This window comes from Drosophila erecta, unplaced genomic scaffold (assembly GCF_003286155.1).
Source record: "Drosophila erecta strain 14021-0224.00,06,07 unplaced genomic scaffold, DereRS2 tig00000000-arrow-pilon, whole genome shotgun sequence".
Taxonomy (NCBI): Eukaryota; Metazoa; Arthropoda; class Insecta; order Diptera; family Drosophilidae; genus Drosophila; species Drosophila erecta.
In genome coordinates, this window is record NW_020825194.1 from 21,483,852 (window position 1) to 21,509,715 (window position 25,864).

At 47.1% G+C, this 25,864-nt stretch overlaps 4 protein-coding genes across 6 annotated transcripts; 1 reads left to right on the forward strand and 3 right to left on the reverse strand.

The window, feature by feature from the left end:
* Positions 1-252: 252 nt before the first annotated feature.
* On the reverse strand, positions 253-2,232 carry LOC6553863 (CDP-diacylglycerol--glycerol-3-phosphate 3-phosphatidyltransferase, mitochondrial). Its single transcript, XM_001979570.3, has 2 exons — positions 921-2,232; positions 253-858 (listed from the first exon to the last, which is right to left on the reverse strand). Exons 1-2 carry the CDS (start codon positions 1,980-1,982, stop codon positions 439-441), a joined length of 1,482 nt encoding a protein of 493 aa, XP_001979606.1. The 5' UTR covers positions 1,983-2,232; the 3' UTR covers positions 253-438.
* Positions 2,233-2,340: 108 nt separating this feature from the next.
* On the forward strand, positions 2,341-6,324 carry LOC6553862 (serine/threonine-protein kinase greatwall). 3 transcript variants are annotated; one of them, XM_026976006.1, is made up of 6 exons: positions 2,341-2,735; positions 3,224-4,051; positions 4,118-4,276; positions 4,348-4,476; positions 4,662-5,664; positions 5,734-6,324. In XM_026976006.1, exons 1-6 carry the CDS (start codon positions 2,586-2,588, stop codon positions 5,997-5,999), a joined length of 2,535 nt encoding a protein of 844 aa, XP_026831807.1. In that variant the 5' UTR covers positions 2,341-2,585; the 3' UTR covers positions 6,000-6,324. The 3 variants fall into 3 exon arrangements, with proteins under 3 accessions (XP_026831807.1, XP_026831808.1, XP_026831809.1); XM_026976008.1 differs by lacking the exon at positions 2,341-2,735 and adding an exon at positions 2,760-2,853; XM_026976007.1 differs by lacking the exon at positions 4,348-4,476.
* Positions 6,325-6,382: 58 nt separating this feature from the next.
* On the reverse strand, positions 6,383-14,847 carry LOC6554092 (ectopic P granules protein 5 homolog). Its single transcript, XM_001979568.3, has 15 exons — positions 14,679-14,847; positions 13,900-14,624; positions 13,561-13,846; positions 13,041-13,498; positions 12,755-12,982; positions 11,489-12,703; positions 11,288-11,431; positions 11,046-11,223; positions 10,004-10,971; positions 9,497-9,953; positions 8,685-9,441; positions 7,918-8,626; positions 7,535-7,855; positions 6,898-7,473; positions 6,383-6,833 (listed from the first exon to the last, which is right to left on the reverse strand). The coding sequence occupies exons 1-15, from the start codon at positions 14,706-14,708 to the stop codon at positions 6,521-6,523; spliced, it is 7,365 nt and encodes a 2,454-aa protein (XP_001979604.2). The 5' UTR covers positions 14,709-14,847; the 3' UTR covers positions 6,383-6,520.
* A 307-nt stretch (positions 14,848-15,154) lies between these two features.
* LOC6554090 (sodium-coupled monocarboxylate transporter 1) lies at positions 15,155-24,816 on the reverse strand. Its single transcript, XM_026976009.1, has 9 exons — positions 24,557-24,816; positions 24,334-24,481; positions 17,728-17,902; positions 17,513-17,648; positions 16,913-17,072; positions 16,618-16,836; positions 16,180-16,558; positions 15,973-16,115; positions 15,155-15,851 (listed from the first exon to the last, which is right to left on the reverse strand). The coding sequence occupies exons 1-9, from the start codon at positions 24,765-24,767 to the stop codon at positions 15,380-15,382; spliced, it is 2,043 nt and encodes a 680-aa protein (XP_026831810.1). The 5' UTR covers positions 24,768-24,816; the 3' UTR covers positions 15,155-15,379.
* Between the last annotated feature and the right edge of the window lie 1,048 nt (positions 24,817-25,864).

Sequence of the window (25,864 nt, forward strand, 5' to 3'; positions counted from 1 at the left end):
ACTCAAAACTAATACCAAAAGAGGGTAGTTAACATTTGATAAAATCATGTTACCAACAAAAACAGGCGTTTTTAAGCAATTATTTAGATTTCAATTATTTAAAATAAATGATAATATATATACATTTTATAATAATTATTAAAAATGAATGAAAGTACATATGTATACATTTTATAGCCCATGCGGTTGATTCTGAACTTGAAATCACCCCGGTGATAAGACCACAGTGTGGTAGCTTTCATTCAGCGTATCTTCGATTCCGTATAACATTCTCTTTATTATTTAACAAACTTTAGCCTGTGTACAAAAGCAACAATTACCAGCAATAGAAACACTTGCCCAGGGCAAAGATTAAACACGAATTATAAAACTAAAGTAACTACCTGGGATATGGGCCTTAACAAGAACGAAAAAAATTAAACTATTACGTCGAAGAGCCTAGAAGAAATTCCTGAATATACGGACAACGGCCTGGACCCATCGCGGAACGGGACGTTGGACAATTTCCCGCTCCGCCGTCTGTGATAGATCGTATAGCCGGTCAGCTTCCGCCTGCAAGCGCTGGCTCAGGTCCTTATTAGCCGTCACCAGGCACACCTGCGTCTCCAGATCGCGGTTCACTGATCGCTCCCCAAAGTTTGATGAGCCGATGAGCGTAAGGTTGGGCAGTCGCGCCTCGGGCAGGTAGTACCACAATCCTTTAGCATGGTACGTCCAGCCAGGCTTCTCGTACTCGAAGAAGTTGACGCGGTGGTTTTGCTTCCGGCGAACCAAGCTCTCGTAAAAACTCTTAGCTATCAATGTGTAGGCAGCCGGAATTCCTCCCGCAGGCCCTTTGGCACCCTGAAAGCCATTGGCCTGGAAAATAAATCAGGTCACGGAACTATTAATCAACTAATTAAATAGCCATAGCGACTCACATTTGGATGAGCCATCAGGATGCTGCACTGGGCCAGGCACTTGTGCGTGAGCGTGTCCATGTACTCCTGCGTTAAGTTGAAGTACCCGGTGGCCAGTTTCAGCCGTGAGCCAGACACGCAGTTGGAGAGCAGCCGCTTGGTCACCACGCTGTCGTGATGGATGCCGATCTGGCCCATCTCAAGTAGGGGAAAAACCCACGTGTCTGCCTGAGGATTCTGCTCCTTTGTTCGCGCCTGCCGCTGAAACGTCTCCTGCACCAAGTCGGAGATACGCTTCTGGGCAAGCTGGATAAACTGCTCCTTGGTGCCCTCGTACGGCAGTATTCGCCAGTTTCGGTGCAGTCCCTCGCTGGCATCTGGCGCCACTGCCAAACTAAACTCCTGCACGCGTTCGATGAACTGAGCATAGAAATCCGCCAACGGCTTGTCCTCAATCAGTATGTATCGATCCTGCCGGTTGGTGAAGTAGTCATTGGACAGATTGGCCCCTGAGATGATCACGGCATCGTCGAAGAGGTAGACCTTCATGTGCTGCAGTCCGAGTAGCTCATTCCATCGTGGCGGAGCGAGTCTCTTTGTCATCCCGCGCAGATCAGGCGTGTGGTAAAGAGAGAGCTGCACCTGGCTAGCGAAGTCGCGGACCAGGGGCAGCAGCATAGTCTTTGAGTTGAGGGTTCCCCGCGTGCCGCGTGTAAAGTCCAAGAGCACGTTGAGCCTCAGTGCAGACTCTTGCTCCAGGCTGTGACGCAACGTCTGAACCATGGCGTTCTCGAGTTGCCCGGTGCCCAGGTATAAGCTGGCCAGCACTATACGGCGTTTGGCCTGGCCGATGCGCTGCACCAGCGTTTCGTAGAAGTGCTTTGGCTCGTGGATGACCTGTATTTGGTCGCCTCGCAGCGGGAAGCATGGCGCTAAGTTGTGTAACCAACTTAGGCTCTCCAGTGCAGGTGCTCCAGGGAATCCGGTGGACAGGAGACTGGGCGCCTGCTGCAGGCAGCCCAGAAAGTCGCCCTGAGCAGCCGGAGAGAGCTCCTGGCTGAAAAGGCGGCGAAGGTATAGCATCTTCTTGGCGGGGATTTCTCTGGCGGATTGGTAAGCGGCTTCTCACTCTGGGCAGTGGTTAGGTAAGGACAGAGTATGGCGCATTGCTCACTGTCTGTTTGGCGGTATACGGAACACACTTTCATTCATCGGGGGCTGTTTTATCACAAAAAAACTCGGAATTTCAGCACGTAAATAAATTCCAGGTGGAACGGAAGTGTTGCAAAGCGAGCTTGGATTCGATAAGAAATAATAGCTATCGAAATTAATCGGTATTTGTAAATATATTTAATTTAAATATAAAAGGGCTTTTAATTTAAAACACATTAATATTAATAAACAATTCTTTTAATGTTCTGTTACTGCAATAACATCGATGTTATAAAATTTCGAGAAACATCGATATAAGTGTTAATAATCGAATTAGTTCCACCCCTAGTTCAGGTAGTAGAAAATAGACGCGCTGTTTTAAATGTATGTTTAAAATAAAAACTATGCAATAAACAAGCTAATAGCGCTACGTTCACATCGAATTATATACAGGGTGTACCCCTATACGATAATTGTATATATTGTGCCAAGCCGCGAGAAAATCGCTCTCTGACCGTTGGAAACCTGGAAGATATGGAAAACGCCGATGCGACCTCGCAATCGGATGTCCACATCGACTACAAAACCCCCAAGAAGACCCACTCGCTGATCGACAGTCAGCAGTTGCTGGACAAGATCAACATCCTCACCACCAAGCCGGAGAATCACTCCCAGAATGCTAAGGTAAGCACAGGAATCGCAGAGTGGCGATTGCCACACGTGGGTGGTTTACAGTTAGTCCTGAAGAAAATTTGAAATGCGCCAAAAACATAGTGTAAATGGATTAAAGGAGCAGTAAACTGTAAAGGCTTAATGGAAAAATCATATTTTTGTGTTATTTATGTTCGGTTATGTATGATATTCCTTTACAATCAAAATTTTACAGTTTTATTTATCTTGTTTTTTACATTGCTCCTTTCTTCATTTCCTCTTACTGTCTATTTACTTATCTTGTTCTATCCAGTTATATATGTATTTACATATACATACATATATTCTAAGATCTCTTCTGAAAACTAGAATCAACTTAAGTTTTGAATTGTTTACCTTGCCCGTTTTTATCCACAGACATTAATTCTATCATGGGTTATAGAAATGAATGATTTTTATCAACTATCAGCAGTTTTAACATTTCATTGCATAATAATGGATTCATTTCCTTCCTCGTACAGCTTCCCACTATCAAGGATTTTGTCATCATTAAGCCAATTAGCCGCGGCGCCTTCGGAAAAGTGTTCCTGGGCTACAAGAACAACGACTCGAAGCGGCTGTTCGCCATCAAGGTGATGCGCAAGTCGGAGATGATCAACAAGAACATGGTGTCCCAGGTGATCACCGAGCGGAATGCCCTGGCCCTATCCCGCTCCCAGTTCTGTGTCAGTCTCTTCTACTCCCTGCAATCGCTTTCCTACGTCTACCTGGTGATGGAGTACATGGTGGGCGGGGATCTCAAGTCACTACTGGCCATGTTTGGGTATTTTGACGAGCCCACGGCCCGGTTCTACGTGGCCGAGATGGTAATGGCGCTGCAGTATCTACATCAGCACGGAATTGTCCACAGAGACATAAAACCAGACAACATGTTGCTCTCAGCCAGTGGTCATGTGAAGCTCACGGATTTTGGGTTGAGCAAGATCGATATGCGACGAGATCTGGAAATATCAGACCTTATAAACTGCTCACCGAATTTAAACGCCCGCACGCCAGGACAGCTTTTGTCCCTCACCTCGCACCTGTCCTTTGGCTCCGAGAAGAAACTGCAGGACTTCGGTTCAGTTTCAAGCGCGCAGAGCAACGGAATGGGCCTGGCGACCACGGGGACATCCAACTTGCTGCAGGCCATTAACAAGCAAAGTTTGATAATGGAGCTTTCGGATAGCGAGGGTGACACTTCGCTCAATGATGCAGAAAAAACGAGCGACAGCAAGATATCTGGAGTTTCCCCCTTCTTTTCTGCCGAGGAGGCCAATGAATCCATTACTCATACTTGCACTACCAACGTAAGTGTGGGAAAACCTAATGTAATTAAAGCGGATTACTTCACATAGTATTTTCTGAATCTTCAGCCCCAGGACAGCAGCTCGTCTTGTTCGTTCCACACTTGTAACTCGGCCGACCTGAGCAAGTGCTCACCACCGCTGGAGGCTAAAGATGATGATGCTGCGGTCAATGCGATCCCCAGCAAGCGACGCGTGGAATTCGTCTTGGATGCGGTCCCCTGTCAGGTGAGTGGCTAAAACTCGGCCAAACCCGTCACCTCTGTATTTATTTGCATAATTGGTTGATTCTCTGAAAGGGCTGCAAGCTGGCCGAGCAAGACAGCAGCAACATGGTCGCCAATGAAGGCAAACATTTGCCCAAGATAGATAACGCAAGCGAGGCTTCGTTTGAGTTTTCCATGGTGCGCAGGCGATCGGTCGACGAGGTGCGTTGGCATGTGCATAAGTGTGTGTCTGTCCTTTGTGCGGTGTCCCTTTCTGTATTAAATGCTTGTATTCTATAACCCTCTTCGCAGAACTAACCTAATGCTAACCAAATTTAAAAAAGTTTAATATGTAAGCCACATAGTCCACGTAGTCCAGTTAATAACTACCTCTACTATTCCCTCAGCGAAATCGCATCTCAAAGGTGCAGGAGGATTCAGGAGTGTCCAGTCGCAAGGGCGACGACTATTCCAGCTGCCACTTGAATCTGAATAGCGAGAGTACGGCTTCGTCGATTGAGAAAAATGGGGACAACCTGAGCCAATCCAAGGAGGACTTTAGCTGTTCGGATTACTCGCGCAGTTACAACATAACCAACGGCAACGAGATGAGCGGCATCAACATGAACTCGCCGTTTCGCAATCTGTCCAAGCACTTTAAGCGCCCCGACTTCCTGCGCGGCATGAAGCGAAAGATCAATCTGGTCAATCGCTCCGACAACATGTCCGGCTTGGAGACCGATGGCTGCAGTTCGAGCAATGGGAGTACCAACACCGGACTTACGCAAGAAATCGAAATCCTCAATATTGGCAGCAGCACGCCCAAAAAGCGCAAGGCCCGTTCCTCGCCGATCCGTGGTGTGCTAAAGGTGCGCTCCTTATCCGATGACGAGTTGCCTATGACTCATCTGCTTGGTCCGGAAGCAAACGTGGCCAACGTGGTATTCTCTACGCCTGTATCTTCCCAGAAGTTACCACGTCGTGATGGGGGTCTTCTCGGAAAGCTGAAGGCCACTCGGTTCGCTCTTCCCCTGTCCATCGAAAACAAGAAACGGGAGCACGCGGCCGCAGATAAGATGTCAGGCATTCAGTATCACCTGAAACTGTCAGACGATCCAACGATGTCGCCTATCAATCATGGAGCCGGCAACTTACCAAAGACGCCGAAAAACGTAAACATCAATACGCCATTCCGCACGCCAAAGTCAGTGCGTCGCGGTGCTCGCGTGTCTAACGAACGCATCTTGGGCACACCCGATTATCTGGCTCCGGAGCTACTGCTGAAGCAAGGTCACGGTCCTGCTGTCGACTGGTGGGCTCTGGGCGTCTGCTTCTACGAGTTCATGACCGGCATTCCACCCTTCAACGACGAGACACCTCAGAAAGTATTTGACAACATTCTGAATAAGAGTGAGTTTAGTGTTTTTAAAGAGTTTTCTTATACCTAGCATATATATTTTTGTTACTAATGCCTCGCAGACATCGAATGGCCAGAAGGTGATGAGGCATTATCCGTCGAATCCATGGAGGCTGTGGAACTGCTCCTTACCATGGATCCCAATGAGCGACCGGCCGCAAAGGAAGTGCAGCAAATGCGTCACTTTGCGTGCATCGACTGGGAGAATATTGGCAATACCGAGCCACCATTTGTCCCAACACCAGACAATCCCACTGATACGGGATACTTCGATGCACGCAACAACCTTCAGCACCTGCAGCTGTCCAACTTTGCCGTAGAAGACTGATTGCCAAGCGGAGCCCGGCTGCCTTCGCCTCAGTTTGCTCGTTCCGAGCGAAGCCCTATCGTTATTTATATTTTCATGTAGCAATACCTAAGAGTAGTCATTTCATGTTCATTTGTTATCGTTCGTCTAGCCCTACGTATTTATATTTTGTTTAAAGTTCATTTAATTGTATCATTAAATTTCTTGTACATTGCCGTCAATTGGATTATTGCCGTCATGATTGTCGATGATGTCATTGTAACTACGCTTAAACAAATAGCTTCAAGTATGCACTTTCGAGACATGTATATCAAATAAAGTTATAGTCTACAAGATTTAAAACCAATATTGAGTTTATGGCTCCTGAAGTATTTGTATTAGGATAAATAAATAAATGTTCACGATTATGTGTTTTGCAATTTTGAAAATTGCTTAAAATTGATCACTTTATTTACCCTATACCTAGTTAGATGATATATAACACCTGGAAAATAACACAACTGGCTGTTAAGATGGTTAGAATAATCCTCTTGGTCGGTAAGCTACGTGGCAATCAACTTGAAGTCAAAGTCCCAGACCTCTGGAATGGTTGTCAGGTAGCTCTCCTCGTAGAAGATGCTGATTAGTCGGCAGACCATATGAGGTACGGCCCGGATATCGGGAAATGTGGTTTCCTTGAGCAGGCTAACGGCCCGAACGATCAAGGGCTTGATGTCGGTGAACTTCTTGTTGGCCAGCAGCATAGATAGCTCCCGGAGCGCACTTTCGTACTCGTCTGATGGCAAACGAAGGTCCCGATTGGCCGGAAACAGCGAGAAGATCACGCAAGCCAAGCAACGGGTTAGCACTTTTCGTCTGAAAATTGATTCGGCAATGTAAGCCCTACGGATTTTCATTGTTAAATGTTCATAAAACAAACCTGTTGGTAATAACCTCCGATTTGAGACCGATCACTCCCAGCAGACCATCGCCCCAGCCTTCTGCCTTAGTTGATGCAATCTGTAGGTGCCTCGCCAGCATGTGAAGTGGCTTCTTCACCTGCTGGTTGATCTGCGCAATTTGACAGCCCCGTGCAATGACCACGCCCCAAACTAGGGCCATCCGCGGTTCTGTCAGTGGGCTGGTTTTCAAGTTCTCCAGCAACTGGGTGAGGTCCTGCAAGAAGGTCACCTTATCCCCATCCGTCGCGATCTCCTCCATCTTGTAGACCACGAAAACATGCAGGGAGAAGAAGTAGCTGCCCTGCATGATCGGCATAAGGTCTAGTTTCGGCAGCGACATGCTCAGTGCCTCTATTAAACCTTGCCAGCTGGGCGCGTGCCACGGCGCGCTCTCCGGCGCGGTGCGAAAGTAGTTCTCTATGCTGGTCTCCAACAGCGAATAAATGCTGGCGATGTATGTGTTGAGGTGACCGATGGCGGGCAGGGTGGAGCACATGACCAGGTTGCCCGGAGAACAACGCTGCTGCCACCAAACAAGAGCCTTTATGTGTATGCTGAAAACCAGTAAGTGTTATTGGTTAGACTGAAAATGTAGACCTATCGAGTAATTTATACTTGGACACTTCCTGGCTCTGCGTCTGGGTGGGCGCAACCAGCTCCAGCATCAGGTTGATTGCTTCTCTACGCTGTTCCTCCACTGTACGATGCTCACTGCAGCTGCTGATGGCTCCGTCGATGCTATTCAGCAGCTCTAGGAATGCGTTACTAAAGGCACGCTCGCCCTCCTTCGTGGCCAACAACTTGTTGTGCTTGGCTCCGCATGCTCGCTGCATTCGGACCATGGACCGGGTGTAGAGCATGCGCTTGGCGGTACCCAGAACAATGGCATCCTGCGCAGAGCGTTCCGGCAACATGGCACAAGCCAGGCGAAGGAGCCTGCACCAATGAACAGTTTGGATAAATTAAGGAAAAATGTACATTCATGCCCTTTTACGTACTCCAAAACAGCGCGGTCCGCATAGTTACTCTCGGCTGGGATCTTCAGGGCAATGGCTGGCTCCACACTGGCCACGAACCACTTGAGCAGCTGCTCCAGCTCACTGTATTCCACCAAATGCCATGGATAATGAATGGCATCCTCCAGAATCTTGCTCGTATTGGGGTGAATGTGAATGTTCGGTTCGAAGGCGATCTTTACGAATATGTTGAAAAGTCGGGATAGAATCGACACTGGCTGGGGCATCTGGGCAAACCAATTATTCCACTCAATTCGAATGAATATGTGACCCAGCATGGCGTGTGACTCTGGCAGAAATTTTTGCAGGCTATCATAGAGCAGCTCCACGTGTTGTGCCGGTGGTAGGAAACGTTCCCAGGGCAATTGAGCCAATCCCTCGTGAATGGGCGCCAGCACGTGGCCAGCTGTGTTCGGTTGGGCAAAGTGATGCACGTACCAGGCGAATACGTGCTCCAGAATCTTGTTCGACGAAGGCAGATACTGCACTACTTGTAATATGGTGGCAACGAAGGAACGGATCATGAGTTTGGAGCTGCTCACATGCTGCTCGCTCCATGGTAAGAGCACTTGGCTTTGTCCAGGAGTCAGCTGGCGAATCCAGTGGGCTACGCCACTAACCGTTTCCTCGGTATAGGGGATTAGCCAGGGGCTGTACATCTCCACAATAGATCCAAACACGATATCGCTGACTAAAAACGGAGAGGAAATATTAATATATAGATACTGCGGAAATGGTGTCCAACTTACTTTGATCAGCTAGTAGCGCCTGATAGCTGCAAATGGCCGAAGCGAGAAGCGTATGACCGAAGGAGGTGAACCACAGGACCAGCGCCTGGCAATAATCCTTGTGCTTGGGATACAGTCCGTGGAGTCCATGATGGAGGCGCTCCTTTTGAAAATGTCGGGATAACAGCAGAAGTGTGTCCGTTGCCGCCTTCAGGGTAAATAACTTTTGATGTCGGGCAAAGTCCAAGGCAAGTTCGTGCACCCGCACTTCGCTTTGCTCCAAAGACAACACCAGACAGTTGGAGCGGACAAACAACGCGTTTAACAGGTCCACAAGAACAACTGGCATAAGTTTTTGATCCGACGTGCGGTCCAGAACGAGCTGCATTACCTCGCCGTAGTGTTGTGGGAAATCGTAACCAAAAATATGGACTAGATGCCTACGGAACAGATCTTGTAAAAGACTGCTATCGGGCTGAGACCATGCCTCCAGTCCCTGCAGAACCAGCAGAAGCAGACGGTTGATCTCGCTCAGTTTTGGCTGATAGGCCTCCATCCATCCCAAAAGGTCGAATTTCGAGAATAGTACGAACAGAGTCTGTGTGTCGCAGTGCTTGAGATGCGAGTCAATAAGGAACTCATACATGGGCAGAAAGTGATCCACGTCAGTGCGGCTGGGCACAAAGACTCCGGCCAGCAGCTCTAAAAGATCGGGTCGTTTGAGCGCCAGACGAAGAACCGCCAATCCCTGGGTGGCCTGGTCTGCTTCCAGAAACATCTGAGAAATACAATTGATCAAATGACATCTTGGCAATCACAAATATATTACTCACCCCAAGCTTCTCCAATACTTGAAAGTACAGGTCATGTGTTGGTTGGAATTTCATTGTCACCTCGTTTAGGTTATCCACTATGTGATAGAACACCTGCACGCCTATCTGCGTGACTCTTGATTCCAACGGGGCAACCAGTAGGGCACCGATACAGACGCCCAACTCCTCGAGGGCTTGAGCAAAACTGTCTACATTCATGGCCAACAATAGATCGTCAATAATTTTATCATGCCTTTCTCGATTCTGCGTTTGTTTTCGGGATATAACGTCGTTGATTCGTATATGCTCCGGAGTGAGTTTTATGTGGGCAGGAGCTGTACAGTTTCGCTTGAAGAGCAGGGATGTGCACTCCTTTCGCCTGGTTTCTTCATAGGGAATCATCGAGTAGAGTGTTGGCACTCTTTCCAAATAGTTCAGGTTCAGCGAATTTAACTCGGACGTCTTATAATGGTAGTTGCTAAAAATTAAATGATTATAAAAACTGACTATAAAAAGTTTGCTTCTTACTTGGCCGTTGAGTTCAACGTGTTCATTTTTTTCTGAATCTGAGTAACAATATTTGCATCGATCAGCGGCGTCTTGGTAGGTTCCACACAAACATGCACTGGATTCTCAACAATCTTCTCGTAACTATGTAGCAGGCTTTTAATGTGTTGAGCAGGCGGCTGTCGCGGCTTTGGTTGCACTGGTGTCCTGGGAGCCTTTTGGTTGGGAAGTCTCATCACTTTTCGGGCCCAGTGATCAGCCTGATGGCGTTGCTCCTTGCGTAACGAAGCGAGGCACAGGAACTCCGTCCAGTGGCTGACATGACCACTTAACAGTTCGCGCAGCTTCTCGGAATTGTACTGGGCGGGCAGGTGCTCTGCATCACTGGTAAAGTGATTTATTTGAGTTTCCTCCAGCCAAAGCGCGCAGTTTTGCATTAGCTTGCAACAATTTCGATAGAAGTGGGCCATGGCATCATCACTGGCGTTTTTGGTTGCTAGCGCAGAATAGTACGAGTCAGCAGACTTCAGTTGGGACTTAATACTCTTCATCAAAGGCACATTATATTCGTAAAACTTGTCAGATACCCCAAAATTGTGACTAAAGTTAAGCGATTCGTTTTCTGTCGGCACTCGCCACAGATAGAGTTCGAAAAATTTTTGACAAACGATAGGAAATAGGGCGTGAGTGCTGTCCATGCTGGCCAGCAGTTGGGCGTATTTGAATATCACCAGTTGGCTGGCGGGAAAGCTGTTGGATTTGCTCAAGGAGATGGTTTTTTTGAGAGCCACTTCCACGGGTTGAGCGGAAATTTGTCGCAAAAGTTCGGGAAAGATTCGCGTGTCTACTAGACGGAACTCAATCTCAAGAATCACTAAATTCAGCCAGCAGTTTTGGGGCGAGATTACGGGAATGCGAGAAACAGACTGTCCGCCGAAGAAAGCTTTTAGAGCTGATCCTTTAGGTGCCGACTTCCATTCTGTGCAATCCTGTGGTGTAGACAAAATGTACATTAGTTAGCTGTATAGAATTTCAAGTACGCATCCTTGATTAGATTATTTACCTTGTAGTAATTGTAGAAAAATTCAACAGCTTGAGCACGGCAGTCGGGAAACTGGTACGAGATACGTAGCATTCTGTCAAGAAGATACAATAAATTGGAGTTCTGCGACCATCCTGGCAGTGTGGTAAAACAGTTGAGCCAGATGTTGAGAAGATTAAGCGGTGAGCAAAGTCCATAGCTGTCCCAACAAAATAATATAGCTTTGTAACTATTCAAAAATGAATGATAAAATTTGGGCTTACTTTGTGTACGAGATAATCTGATGGTGCAACATGTTATCTAGTAATTCCAGAATGGGGCCAATCGAATTTGCGTAGACCATGTCCTTAGCCAGCTTTAAGTAGGTACGATCTGCGTTTAGTAGAGTAGTCATAAGTCTCTGAAAACTAGAATTGGAATAGATTATACTATTGAATCAACAAATTCTCGATTCAACAGCGAACCTTTCACAATTGGCCAGAGTTTCTGGCGTTTCCAAAAACAATGGTACGATTAACTCCAAGCAGCGAATTGTGGCCGCGTGACGGTGATCCAGCAGAAGTTGCTGAAGAAGGTTAAATCCGTGCTGGCAGATCAGCGGAATAGAATGGCCATGTAGGCTGACCAACATACCCACGTACAAAGCCAGGGGTCTGTTCTCATTAACACCCTGGAAGATCAACTCCATTCGTTCCAGTTCGGGAATAAAAAGTAGTGGTTCTGTGGGATGTTGGAGAGTGCGCTTTACGGACTCCACGCCTTGGTCCATCAGATGAAGCCGCAAGACGGAGACCATGCGCCAGCACCAGTTCGTAAACTGTTCTCGACTAGATTGCGTGGAATCAATGAGGGAAGACACTTGACGCACGCTCTCAGAAATGCCGGAGGCACCAATAACCTCCGGAGCGTATTTATTTAGAGATTCATTCACTAGGTGAGCCATTCTCACGTGTATGTTGTGTGGCAGGAAAAGTCGGCCCTCGCAGTCCAATCCCCAGTTCAAGTGACTGATGATCAAACGAGCTAAATGACTCTCCGAAGACTGGTAGTCAAAGTGAAGAAGCCAGTTTGAGAGCACCTCAAAGCTATCCATGCTGGGGTGCCAGTTTTCCAGGGGCAGAGCTTTAAAAAGATAAGCCGCTTGATCTACTTCTCCGTATCGCATTTTCAGCTGAACCAATAAACAACTAAACAAATCCTCATCCATTAAGTTGGCTAGCATATCACGCGCAGTTTTATAGCAAATTTCCCTCGTGGATTGATGTATATATCCAATGTGGAAGATGTGCAGGCAGATTGCCTTGACGAGACTTCCATCCTTAGAGCGGTTTCGTTCATTGGCCATCTCAAAAAAGGTCTGCAAAAGGTAGTACATATCCTCGGGCGCCACGTCGGCATTCGCTAGATCGAATTTGCGCCAGAAGTCTTCTGCTTGAAAGGCTGCCTCCGCATTGCTCACTAAATCGTTGGCCAAATCCGTGGGAAAACCCACATTTAGATAGTAATACAAGTGCCAGATCACTTCTGCATCCAAGGTGGCGAAGGGCAACGTGGAAAAGTATTGCCAGGTGCCAAGGTTTCGGGTGCGGTAGATGTAGCCACAGGCGCGTACAAGTAAGGCTTGTAATTCCACTTGAATGCGCTCGTACATCTCAGAGGATTTGAAGAGGTTGTTGTTTCTGCGCGGTAGTTAAGTAAATAAACACAAATTAACGTGATATAGTACTCACATGAACAGTTCGTTGTAATCGAACACGTATTGCAGGGTATGTCGGACCAGCCGACCAAGTCGTTTTGCCAGTTGCTTATATCGCTCGTTGTTGTAGGTCAGCAATCCTTCACCCATGGTTTTGACCAGTTGGGAAAAAAAGATTACCACGGACAGCATTTGTTGGGCCGTGATCATATCCGGTTCGAGAATATAGTCGTCCAAAAATTTTTCAATGCGCAGTGCCGAGCTAAGGATTAGCCATTTTAAAAACAAATCAAATTACACATGTAGGCATTCCAACTCACGTAAAGATCTTCTCGAAAGGCAACTGATTGAGTAGTGCGATCAGGTCGCTTTCCTTCAGGCCTACGCATTCGCCGGCGGGTGTGTGCGAGTCCTCGCCATCGGAATCCACCACTATCCAGCGATCAGTGGCTCCCGTAGCAGAAAGTTCGCGGTGAGCTTGAGTCTGACTCTTGAGATATTCGTTTCGCTTTTTCACGGGCATCAGCAAAATCTGCAGCACAGCCATGCAGTGGTTAAGTTCGGGAGAGTTAAGCTCTAGTGGCAGTTCGTTCTGTTGGGACCCACGGCGCCCTGCTCGCGTTCCAGGCAATTGCAGGAACTGGGCGGCCCAGGATCCGACACCATTGGGACAGCGCAAGATGTTAAATAGAAGGAACCAGTGATCCTCTCTGGTAGCCAGCAACAGTTGCAGAGCAATCAGCTTGCGCAGCCATTCCTTGAGGTCTTTGTCGAAATTCTGATGGGGTAATAAGGTATTAGATATGTTCTCACACTTTTTTCTCTAAAGCATTGAATTACTGCATTTGGACTGGGTCTGCGAACGAAGCTGAAAAGTATGGAAATGGCTCGCCTTAGTTGGGAAACGCACTCCAGTGCCTGTCCAGATTGTGTGTACTTCAATGAAACCACCGACTGGTCATCTACATTGGGATAGGTCAGCAGCTCATTGATTATTTGGTCCACCTTTACTTTGGTTATCTTGGCTGTAATCGCGTTGTTGGTATACGCGTGGCACACCATGTCATATAGGCCAGTTAAAGCCGTCTGGGCCAGTTCCAGCTTAATGGGATCCACCTTTATCACACTGCGAAAGAGATTTTGGTGAAAAATTCGTGCCAGAAGTAAGACTTGACTTACTCGTAGGTGATGGATTCCTGGACCACATTGCCATCGCCGCAGGTTCCACTGAAAGTACGTGTAACTGGCTGGCGGACCCAGATTTGTTTTTGGGACTCGGTGCAGTCCTTGCGCAGCTTCTCTACATCGTGCAGATTAGAGGTGATCTTCCCCTGCAGTTCATAGTATTCCATTACAGCCGCATACAGAGGATCCGCCTCGCTGGACTCCAGCAATGAGTTCATTAGGAATTCCAACTCGAATTGCTTGGCCAGCTCCAGATCGGGACAATCGTAGATTTGCCGCAGTTCCTCCGTACTCAATGGTTTAATGTGACTTCTGGCCAGAGCGAAACCCGTTGGAGACTCCGCCTGTCGGTACACAATCTTAGCAGAATGCTCCTCCACCCGCGCGTTGGACATCTGCATGGGCTGCAGGTTGGGGTACTGAACGATGTGAACAGTCGACGGGGGCGGGGCACTTGGGGCACTGGGTTGGGCCTCCGTTTCTGAGGGTTCCTGTGTTTCTGGCTCTTGCGGCGTTTCTGCTACATCGCTGGAAATACAGCACTCGTGGCTTATGATTGCCTCGCCACTGGAACTGCTGGCCAAGGCCGCCACTCGCTGGAACTCCTCCAGCAGAGACACATTTTCCGATGGTCTTTGTTCTTCACTTGTTGATAACTCAGCATGCTCCTCTTCTTCTTCTTTTTGGATCGGTTCCCTGTTGCAAGACTTCTTGCTCTTCTGCAATTTGAATTTTAGGCTTTAGATTGTAACTTCTTATTGGCCACGACTCACCTCCTTTTTGGGCTTCACTAACGTGGCCATGATTCACGTTTGATTTCCTAGTGAACAACCTTTTTGCGTTTTATTTTTGCATTCTATGGGGAACGCAACACCGCCAAACAAAATTCCCCATAAATATAATAGTGATGGGAGAAACCGGAGAACAGCTGTGTGCAGTCACGAAGGCTCACGGGCACTAGCGCGATATAATAATCTGTATTCATCTCAAATATGATGACTCGTAAGATACATAAGCAACTTATTTTGTATTTTTATTTTGACGTGTATACGTTGATTACCTAATTACCATTGCAATTTAATGTACCAGTCGTGACTCACGCAGCACTCCCGCTGCCCTGGCCATCTCAGTTATCGATAGGTCAATTTGATGGGCAGCACTGACCAAGTTTAGCAAGTTCATGCGCGCGTAAAGTGAAAATTGGCGTCCAAAATGCGATTCTTCGGGTGAGTTTTTATAAAAATACGTTTATTTGTCTTTATTTATTGCATGCTGCCACGCACACACATATGCGTTAAGTACATGCGAATGAAATGCGCGAGCAATTGCTCAACAACAGTCGCGCACAGAAATCACAGCATCTTTATAGACATGAAACACTTGGCTAACTAATTGTTCTATTCTAGGGCTTAGCTTACGGACTACGGACTAAGTGGTTGGGGCAAACTATCTACGCATGCTACATAGTCAACCCTCAGAGCGCAGATCGACCGGCAAGTTGGCGATACACTCCCGTTTCGCCCTCGCCCGGCACAATGTCCAATTGGATTCTACTGCTGTCGCATATCGACTGCTGATCCGCAGAACCCGTTCCTTCGGAGGTGGTGAAGACCACGGCGATGGGACTGCTCTTCACCTTGTCCTCCGGCGAGGACTCGTACCCGTGATTCACCTTCTCCTCCTTGCATGTCGTTGTCGTGGCCGAGGAATCGCTGCTGCTCCGCCCATTCAGTCCGGACTCCTCCTCGTGCTTCACGTAGTACGGCTTCCGGCCGGAGAAGCGCTCGCACAGCCGGAAGATCAACGGGTGCAGCAGCTTGCCGTCGTAGGCGTCATCCGGGTGCTGAGTCAACAAGCTGATCACTGTGCCAATGATCACGGTCAGGGCCGTTCCAATTAAACTGTAGTACATGAAGCTGATCGAATAGAAGGTTTCCAGTCCGGATCTGCAGTGGAATCAAGAATATAATAGGATTAATATCAGGATTACAAAGTTCTTGTGGGCACCTTCGCCAGGTCAGTACGTCTTACGCATTATTGTACTTAAGAATTAGTCGACTATCTCACCTTTCAGGTGCAATTGTGGGTTGCGTGGGCACAAAGCTCTGGTTAAAACCATCAACAGGCGTGTGCGACATCAGCCAGGGCATCTGTCCCGGCTCAACGATGGGCTTGCCAATGGACTGCGCGAAGGTATCGTTGGTGCATCCCTACAGCATAACGAAGGAATGTTTTAGGGAATCAAATATAAAACGAAAAGCTATAAAAACCCACATCTGTGGAGGTGGGCAGCAAGGGATTGTCCTTGGTGACAGTCATGCCACCGCCGATGATCCAAAGCACGAAGGCGCAGGCGGTGACCATGCCGGCGGATGTGCCCTTCCAATTCGCAATGGGTACCATCATGGCCAGGATGAAGCAACCCAAAAGAGGACCCGAGGTGGCCGAGAACACCAGTAGCGAGGACTCAATGACACCCGCCAACAGACCGACTCCGAAGGCCACGCCCATGATAATCAGTCCACAGACCACGGTGATCGACTTCAGAATTCGTAGCTGCTGCTTGTCGGATAGTCCCTTGAATTTTGGCAATTGTGAGATGAAGTCCTCCCAAATAACGGTTGCCAATGAGTTCAAATTCGACACCATCATGCTATAATCAAGCGTTATCTTGGATTAGCGGATGCACTTTTCCAAATTTCAGCTATTTACCAAAGGGCGCCATTGAACAGGGTGGCCATGAAAATGCCCACAAAGCCGGGCAGGAAACCAAGTTGATCCTCCACAAAGAATGGCAGAATCTCATCGGGCTTCTTAATGTAGCCCTCGGCATAGGGATCGCAGTTGATGTACGTGGAGTAGATGACCATGCCAGAGATCCAGGAGATGGAAAAGAAGAAGAACACCAATGGCACATTGGTCAGCATCACTCTGCAAGATATGATAAGATATTTCAATAACTAATAGATTTTCCTTAATAGGTGGTTCTCCGAAAATAGCTACTTACCGACGCACTTGCTTTAGCGACTTGAGGCTGACATAACGCTGCATAAAGTTCTGCTGACAGCCGATCTGCGAGAGGGACATGAACAGTTGGCCCAACCAGGCCGAAGTGGTATCCACTCTGACGGTCATATCGCCCGTGAAGTTCCAGAAGTTGAGGCGTCCTAAAAAATAGAAGAGATGGAGGCTTTAGTGCATGTTTATGCCGGGAAAAAGATTGAGCTGCCGTTAGAGGAGGAGCACGTGGAGGGATTCCCAGGAGCCCCACGATTGCCGCACAATGACAGCCAACAACTCAAACTCGAGTGACAAACGCTCCGCCGACACACATTTATTACTGTCGTCATGCGAGGCTGCCATTTCCTCCTCCCTCGGATTCGGATGCCGCTGTTTTATGCCACTTTTATCATCATCATTTATGTGCATAATGAGCCGGCGCAGAAACAGAAGCAAAGCAAACGGCAGTGGATGCCATGCCACAATGGATGCCATTTTAATAGTCATCATTCGTCAGCACTATACACACACATATTCGCATCCTGGCAGCTGGCTAATAAGCTGCCATGATCAATCGAAACCAATCCCACACCCACTGGTGGCTTACCATTGTCCCGATTTAGTTGGTAAACCTTCTTCACGCCGCCCGTAGAGATAGTTCCCTGGATGCACACGGCCACAGTGACAACCAGAATGGTCACTGTCTGGATGACGTCCGCGTTGATAGCCGCCTTCAGGCCGCCCTAATGAGTTGGAACAAGGGTGAACAGGAATTTAAATATTTTCATCATTAAATCGCTGGCATTCCCGGACCCAACGTACCATAATGGTGAAGAATATGCAAATGACGGCCATGCCTGTAATGGAGGCCCAGTAGGGTATGCCAATCACCGTCGAGAGGGCCACGCTGGGAGTGTACACGGTGATGCCAAGGTTGCAGATCTGCCGCACGATATATGTCGCCGATGCCAGGCATCTCACAGTGCGGCTCTTGAACCTGGAAAACGAAAGGGAAAGGATAAGGATGAAATTAGGAGCAGGTGAGTGCATCGTTTAATTAAGCAGCTAGTCCAGGTGCCTCGTGCACTCCATCCGTTTATTTATTTTTCTTAAACCTTTAATGTGTGTCCCCTTCTCGGGCAGCATTTCATGTTTTTCATTATTGCTCTAGCCCCTTTTTATGATTTACTACCGCTGTAAAGAAGCTATGCGGAGCTATCGGGAGCACCGGGCGGGTCGAGTTTACGACATGGGCGAGAAAAACCTAAGAAAATTGGCGGGTCTGTAACTCGTTTTGATTGTTTTTATAGTTCAGCTCGGCGATTTTATGGCCTCGGTTGTAAAAATTTGTGTGTTAATTTGATGCGAAATGCGCGACAAGATGGGAGGGACTGCTCTGGAGGTCCACCTAATGATCGTTTAGTATGCGTTATGTGGCCAGGGACGAATGTCTCAAGTGCCTGCGCACACGCATCCACCGGGCGCGGCTCTTAATAAATAAACTGCTTTTCGTCCGTAATCCCATGATTGGTATCCTTAGCTGTAAGCCACTAGTTGGGGCATAAAGTTAACAGTCCTTTCTGCAGCTATTAAATAGTTATAAACGCGGTTAAGCGCAAGCAAATTTAAAGCATGTGGTGGTAGGATTATTATCGCTAGTTTTTTTTTATAACAATTGCATTCTCTTTTAGAGATCACATCGTTAATCACATTTCTGTGAGACCTACTCTCAGTAATTCGATTTAGTTTTTGTTAATATTAATAACGCTGCATAACTGTCATGTAATATGACTGCCATTAAAGAAATCTTCTGGAGTTGGGCTATCACCTATTTTATAAGGCAGGGCTATGGACTTGAATGACCTCATTGTCGTCTACTAAAAGCGAAAGACTCCTATATCCCTGCACCGGACTGTGCGTTGTAATCACAAGTAATTTCTTGTTGAACATCTGGGCTGACTGCATAATCCACTTTTGCCTGCGCCCTCCTCCGCTCCATTGGCCAGTCTCCTCCCCTCTGTTTGTCATTCGGTGTCTCTGCATTGGACTACGTGTGTGAGATGGCCCACTAAATGATTAATTGCCCTTGGCCAATATTGATCTGAGACGAGTTGGGCTGTCAACGGGCCGTGTCTTGGCCGAGGTCCTGGACTCGGGGGGCATGAGCGATTGGGGACGCAGGTGTTCGGCAAGGGGATTAAGTGCGCACTTAGATGTGGGACGGGTTGCACTGGATTTCATCTTTAATCGCCTTAATGTTCTGGTTATTATAAAACGTAGCCGCAGGCCGGGCACCGGCGTCCTGTGTATTAATTAATGATGTTGCACTTTTCCCCCGCAGGCAAACATCAATTGGCATATGCGGGCTGCGGGATGGGGTATGGGGGATGGGGGCCACGCCCCCGAACGCCTCCGGGCTAGGTTTGCATTAAGCGGGCTTAACATATTTACTCGATCGACTTTACATTGTTGGGCGGGGCTTAAGCGGTTTACATGGCAACGCGTCGTATGCTTGATACACATTTTAATTGCGACACAGCTGTGTCTGTGGGCCGGTGGAAAACAATCGGAAAATCCCGCAGAGGAAGCTCCAGGGCCACCATGAAAGCCTGGCCAATTTGGCCAAGGACATGTACTGCATGACAGTCGCTGCTCTGTGTGTTGATTGAATGGGCGTGGCACTGGTATGATATGGTTCGGCTTGCTTGGTTGGTCAAACATTTATTTAGGCATTCGCCCTCTTTGCGTCTCATCTATTTGGTGTTCTTGGGTTTTTCGTGTTTTTCTTGTTTTTGCTGCTTTTCCCAGCACTAAGCTCCTCTGAGCCTGAGCTTGTGTGGAAATTGATAAAGAAATATTATTGTAGGATACAATATCCCAGAAGCAGAGACACACGCAAACACACACAGAGCCACACATATTGTTGCTTGCGGTCAATTTTAGCCTGATATGTCAATTTAATATGATTTATGCGATTTATTGTTTTCGGTTGCCTTTCATTTCGTCTTCTACTTGGCCGGCGAGTGTTTTTCCTACGTTGTCTGATTGTGGCATTTGTTTCTCATTTAGCCTGTTAACATTGTGTTCATCACAATAAGTGCTCGGCCAGTTGTCCTGGCCCAGGATTTGCCCGGCCCTCCTCTCCTCTCCTCTCCTCTCCGTCTGTCTGTCATTTCATCTCCAGCTCACTCCGACTGTGTGTGAGTAATGACCTGAGGCTGTCACCGCAGTCCAGTTGATTGAACGTTGGCCCGCTCCTGGCTTTTGTTTTAGTTTAATTGATTTAACCAGTCAGCGGATCCCCTGGCCGGCATAATTTACTTGCCTGAGTTGATTAAAGACGTACTGCGATGCGATTGTCGCTTAATAACTTTAAATGAAATGTAAGTGCCGCAAAGTATGCAATAATTGCTGCAGCCATGCCAGCGGGCAAGCAATTACCAGCAAGGACACTCGCAGCTCCCGGCTGCGCTCCCATTTGCACCACCATCCCACACCCACTTGCCCATCGGGATAGCAGGCAGGCAGGCAAGCTGGAAAGCTGGCAAGCTGGCAAGCTGGCAGGACAACGTCAATGACCACCATCAGTGGAGGGTGTGAAAATAGGTTGCCAGCGAATGAGCAGGTCAGCAGGCGTGGGCGCCAGCCAATCCATCCTCTCATCCATTAATTGAACCCTGGCCGTAATGGGGATTCAGTTTTCCACTTCTCGTGGTCCTGGTAACCCCTCCTCAAATTGAGTTTACTTTGCAACTCGGAGCCATCATTTATCATGGGAAGCCGCTAAGCCAATTTTCGGCCAGGCGACAAAGGCATAAATTAATGGCAAATTTAATATGACGAGTGGTTTTGTACAATGGCCACATAATCGCCGTTTAGCCAGCCAATCCTAACCCAAGTCGTTCTCCTGGGAGGGTCGAGTTAATTTTACAATCACAAGCAATCTGAGCTACGGTGGCGCAGGCACAACAAGGGTGACACATTTGATTGCATTAACTGTCATGCATAAATAAACATAATCAGCCATACGAAGTCGGTGTCCTGAGTGCCTTCAATGCGCTAAAAGCCGTCCGCAAAAAAGGTGGAAATAAGGTATCAACGGTGAATGGTTTCGCTTGATTTAACCGACTTCTGGATACCCAGAGCAAACCAGCTTTAAGGATTATCTGTTTTGTTTGTCGCATGTGTACATCGAATTCTATTTGAAGTTGATTTATCGCTTGGAGTTGGGACAATTCTTCTAGGTTGTGCATAGAAAGACCAGTTTGAAATAAGGTAGATGTTTATTTTCTAAACATACTAATTTATGGTGACTTTGATGGCATTTTGTGCAAGAGCTCACCAATTTGTATCTCTATCTAACTACCTTTATTTTGCATCAGTTTTGTCTTCGGCCCAATATCCCCATTCTGGTAAGGTTTCCACCGGAGGGCATGTGTGTTACTCCCAAAAACAACTTTGTTGCCTTTGAATTGCATATCACGGCCTCACTTTGTAGCGCCGAAAACGTCTTTATTTATGCGTATGCATGTCGTCCTAAAACACCGACCCCTGAACTCCTTCACTTCACCACACCCCTGATCCTGGCCAGCAACCTGGTTTTTGCGTGGCTTTTTTCATTTGGTTGTCATTCACTCAGGAGCACTTTGGGCACCCTTGTACTCGTAAATAAACCATGGAGGAAGCCATGGAATGCATTTTTTCCATTTGCTAAGTGCCAACGACTGTTGGCATTGATCTCTCCCGCTTCTCTGGCACACAAGCTTGGTATCAATTTATTTACATGTAATTGCCAGCCCCCAAAATCACCGGCAGTATGAATTATCCGGGCGAACAAAGCCGAACTTTACTTGACCATTGAACTCGATGGTTGCCCAGATAGCAAATCTCTGTGTGAGTTGGCTAACACTTGAGTTGGCAGCGAGTCAAGGGTCATGCCACTGCCATCCACCCAATCCGACCAATCCGCCCAATCCGCCCAATCCACCCACTCCTCCACAGATTTGAGTGGCAGACATCACTTGCGACAGGCGACTGACAAGTGAGAGAATCCACGACTTTTGGGTGGGTGCGAGTGTGTGCTTGGGATGTCTTGGGTTTTTTGTTTCGCAAGTTTTTCGTAGGGCGGAGATCCTGGGGCTCGGTGCTTGATCCTTGATGCCTGATGCCTGATGCCAGTGACAGACAACAACACGCGCTATTTATAAACATTATGGCACAAACGAATTGTCATACAATTTGTCAACAGCCTCAGACCGAGTGGCTTCTTTGTGTTTCCTTCTTTTTCCTCTGCGCTTTCACTGGGTTTTTTTTGGCTTGATACCCGGTAGTCATTGGATTCATGGGTATATTATCTAGTTGCGACTGTATGCAACAGGAAAGTGATAGAGAAGGTGCCATGAATGATAAATGAGTAACTGGTTCAATGTGTTTACTTGGATCCCTAAATCTAAGTATCTTAGAATGTTAGTGCACACATATGTAAATATCTCCTGGATTTTAATAAGTATTCTTTTGATATTTGATAACCATATAGTGTAGTGTTCGGTGGTACTTCATGATTTACAAAAGAATGGGTATTATTTAGCCTACTGGCTTTACTACACCATTCTTCATGTACGGCATTGTCCTCGTCCTTTTGTCTTTTCCTCATTTTTTTCTTCCTCAAACTTGCTTTATTTGGCCTGGTTGGATGTGTTTGGCCAAGTGGCTTTTGCCAATTTGTAGCATATTCACTTATCGGCCTCCGTGTGTGTGTGCCCTAGACCCCATTTCCATGTCTGCATCCACATCCATTTTCCTCCGCCAGTCCAGAGGTTCAGCCTATTTTGATGAAGTTGTATGCATAAACATGTCGCTGGGCGCCAGTTGCGATGACAAGCGACAATGAGGCATCCAAATGTTGTGCGCCCAACTTTTTGGGGCAACATTTGGCCATGTTTCGCCCCCACAACCCTTTTCTTCGGATCCCTGCCTTTCCTCCAGCCTGCTTTCTTGATTTTCCCGCTTTTGGGGGCAAAGCCAATTGACTAAGATTGATGAAGTGGCTTGACGCGTTCGCTCTTCAATTAGTTTGAGTGTTGCGTCCGAGCCGAGTAAAATGTACATTTATAAACCGGTATTTTTTGATAACCAACATTATCAGTCATATGGTCATTAATTTAACTGAGTTTTAAGCCCATAAAAAATGTTATTGAATTGCTCAATAAAAGTCTATAGGTGATTTAGGAAGTCATTAATTAAACTGATTTCGAAATGCGTTTCTGTATACTCCATGTTTATCAGTCCATGCAAGATTGTGCTCTTAAGCATCAGCCAAATTCTTCATAAATAGGATTTATTATAGGTCTTGTTAAAATGTATTCAAACATTGCAAAATCCTTCGACAATTGAGACTCAGCACAGTGGAAGAAACATGCCATTGATTTTATCATTAATTTCTCTTAGACTCCCATTAGTTCTTCTTGTATTTCAGTTTGCTTATGCTAATTAACAAATTACATCCAGTTCTTCAGGCAAACATCTAAATAATTTGTCAATGCTGCGCAGCCTTCGCTCTGCGCAGTTTGCCCACGTCCAGAGAATTTTGTCAATGTGCGGCACATGCCAATTAAATTTCAATCAAATTATGCTCTGGCCACCATGCCACACCCCCGTCGCCGTTCGCCTTGTCAGTTTTTGCAATTAATTGAATTCTGTTGTCGAAACTGCAAAACATTTGATAACAAATTTGTTAACTAATTTCGAACTTAAAAAACAATTAGGCCCACGAGGCGACAACTTGCGACAGATGGAAATGGAAATGGAACAGGAACAGGAGTAGGGAAACTAAGGGGCAGGATGAGGAAACGAGGTGGCCCAGCAGCACTGACGACAACTGGACGATAGCATCCGAGCGACCAAGTCCACCACTACGTCTCCAAGCCCAAGTTGCCATCCTCGACGGGGCAAGGACAAATCTATAGATTATTTGCTCTGCCGGCTTGGCTTTTGTTTGGCCATTTGTTAGCGACTCGTTGTTGTTGTGCTCTGTTGGTTCGCTTTTTTGTGTGAAATGTAATTCAAATTTATTTAGCAACGCAGCGAACTTGTGCCAGACGCAGCAGCTTGGCAAAAGTAAAAGCAGAACCTGAGCTAAACTGAACTGAGCCCTGTGGCGCTTTTCTGTTCAGTTTCATTTGGCCTCCTTAATGAAGAATAAAATTGTGTGCGCTTCGGCGATAAGAGAGGCGACACAGGACCCTTGGACAGCGGTGGCTGTTGCTCCTGCCTCGCATTTGGCGGAATTAAAACGAATGTTTAAATAACAATTTTCCTGTTGCCAGCCGTTTCGCTTCGCTTCACTTGGCTTCGCTTCTTACTAATTAAACGGTGTGGCGCTCTGGGGAGTGTCTTTCCTTGGACCTGGAACCTGGTGGTTCGACTCACCTGAGATCGATGTACTGATAGACGGAGGTGATGCCCAGATTGAAGTACACTGGCACGAACATGAAGCAGACGATGGGATAGGCGCTCATCATGCCGTAGATTATCTCCCACATGGCCGATCCGCGGTAGTACAACTCACTGGGATAGCCTTTTAAATGACATTGTTGCAAGATGTAATATAGTTAGGATTTTATGGGAAGTAATGTGGGGCTCAAAGACTCACCTAGCACAGATCTCACTCCCAAGGTTCCTCGGGCGATGGAAATCATCACTGCCACGATCGAAACTCCGCCGGTGGCAAAAACATAGTCGGCCTTGCTGCGCTCCTTCTTTTTGCCAAAAATGCGTTTCCACAACGGGCCCAAAACGGTGAGGGCTATAAACAGTACGAACATCAGATAATCCCATCCCATGGTGCTCAAGTCCTTGGCCATGTTGATGCTGCTGTTGCTTCTGCTGCTGCTGCTGCTGCTGCTTCTGCTTCTGCTGGAAATGAACGAAAGAAAAAAGTGGGCAAGAAATGAGAATCAAAATCAAAATTCAAGTTGGTCACCGGCAAAAAACAAACACAATCTCTTCAACTGTGGGGGGGCTTTTAGGTGAGATGTGAGCTGGATAAACCGTTTTCCAGCACAGTTGAGCATGTGCATGTTAGTCACGCCCGATGGACATAATGCCAACTGAGCGCTCCGTGGCTCCGTGGCTCGGTGGCTCGGTGGCTCCTTGGCTCCGCGGCCCCGTTGTCGAGCAGGAAACTTGACAACATTGTTGCATATCCGCAGGCGAGTGGTGTGGGTGCCTTGTGGTTGCCTGCACCCATCATAACACTTGCAACTACCCACACCCAACTGGGGACAGAGGCCAGGGGCCAGGCGAAATGAGCGGCAAAAAGCCGAGGCTGCACGAAACTTAAAGGGAGCAAACAGATTGCACAGAGTGACAATAAACTACCTTTCCCTGGCATCAAATTCGTAGACCCAAAGCACAATGACCAAAAACTTATGTTCAAAAGAATGTAGGTTACAATGCTTTCCATACATCCAAATCCAAACTGTTCGACAGCTAAGGTTGGTCATATAGGCCCATAATAGGTTAGTATCTATTTTCCAAAAGATTTTTAGAAATTTTATAATTTGCTTTTTTATAACCTCACAGTTTATCTTTCGGTGCACCCTTGGAAAATGTGGCTCGTTGTTTGAATTTATGAACTTCGCCCCACTTGCTGACATCTGCATGCACGTCCCGCTGTAGGGACATTCCACTGTACTTCAGTTTCTGTAAGCATGAGTTGGTGTAATCAGGACGAGGGGAGAGTGGAGCTTAAGTGCGACTTTGGCGGCGACTTTGTGTTTTTATAGCTGAGCCAAGCTGTTGAGCTGCCCTGTGATTCTGGTGATACCGGGGTCCAGACGACCAAAAGAAATGGCATAACCCAGCTTAGGGTTTTCTCCTTCACCTGAAGCTGTCGTAAAGCAGACTTCTTGCTCAATGTGTATCTTCTAAAGTCGATGTTACAACTTCTAAGGGGTTA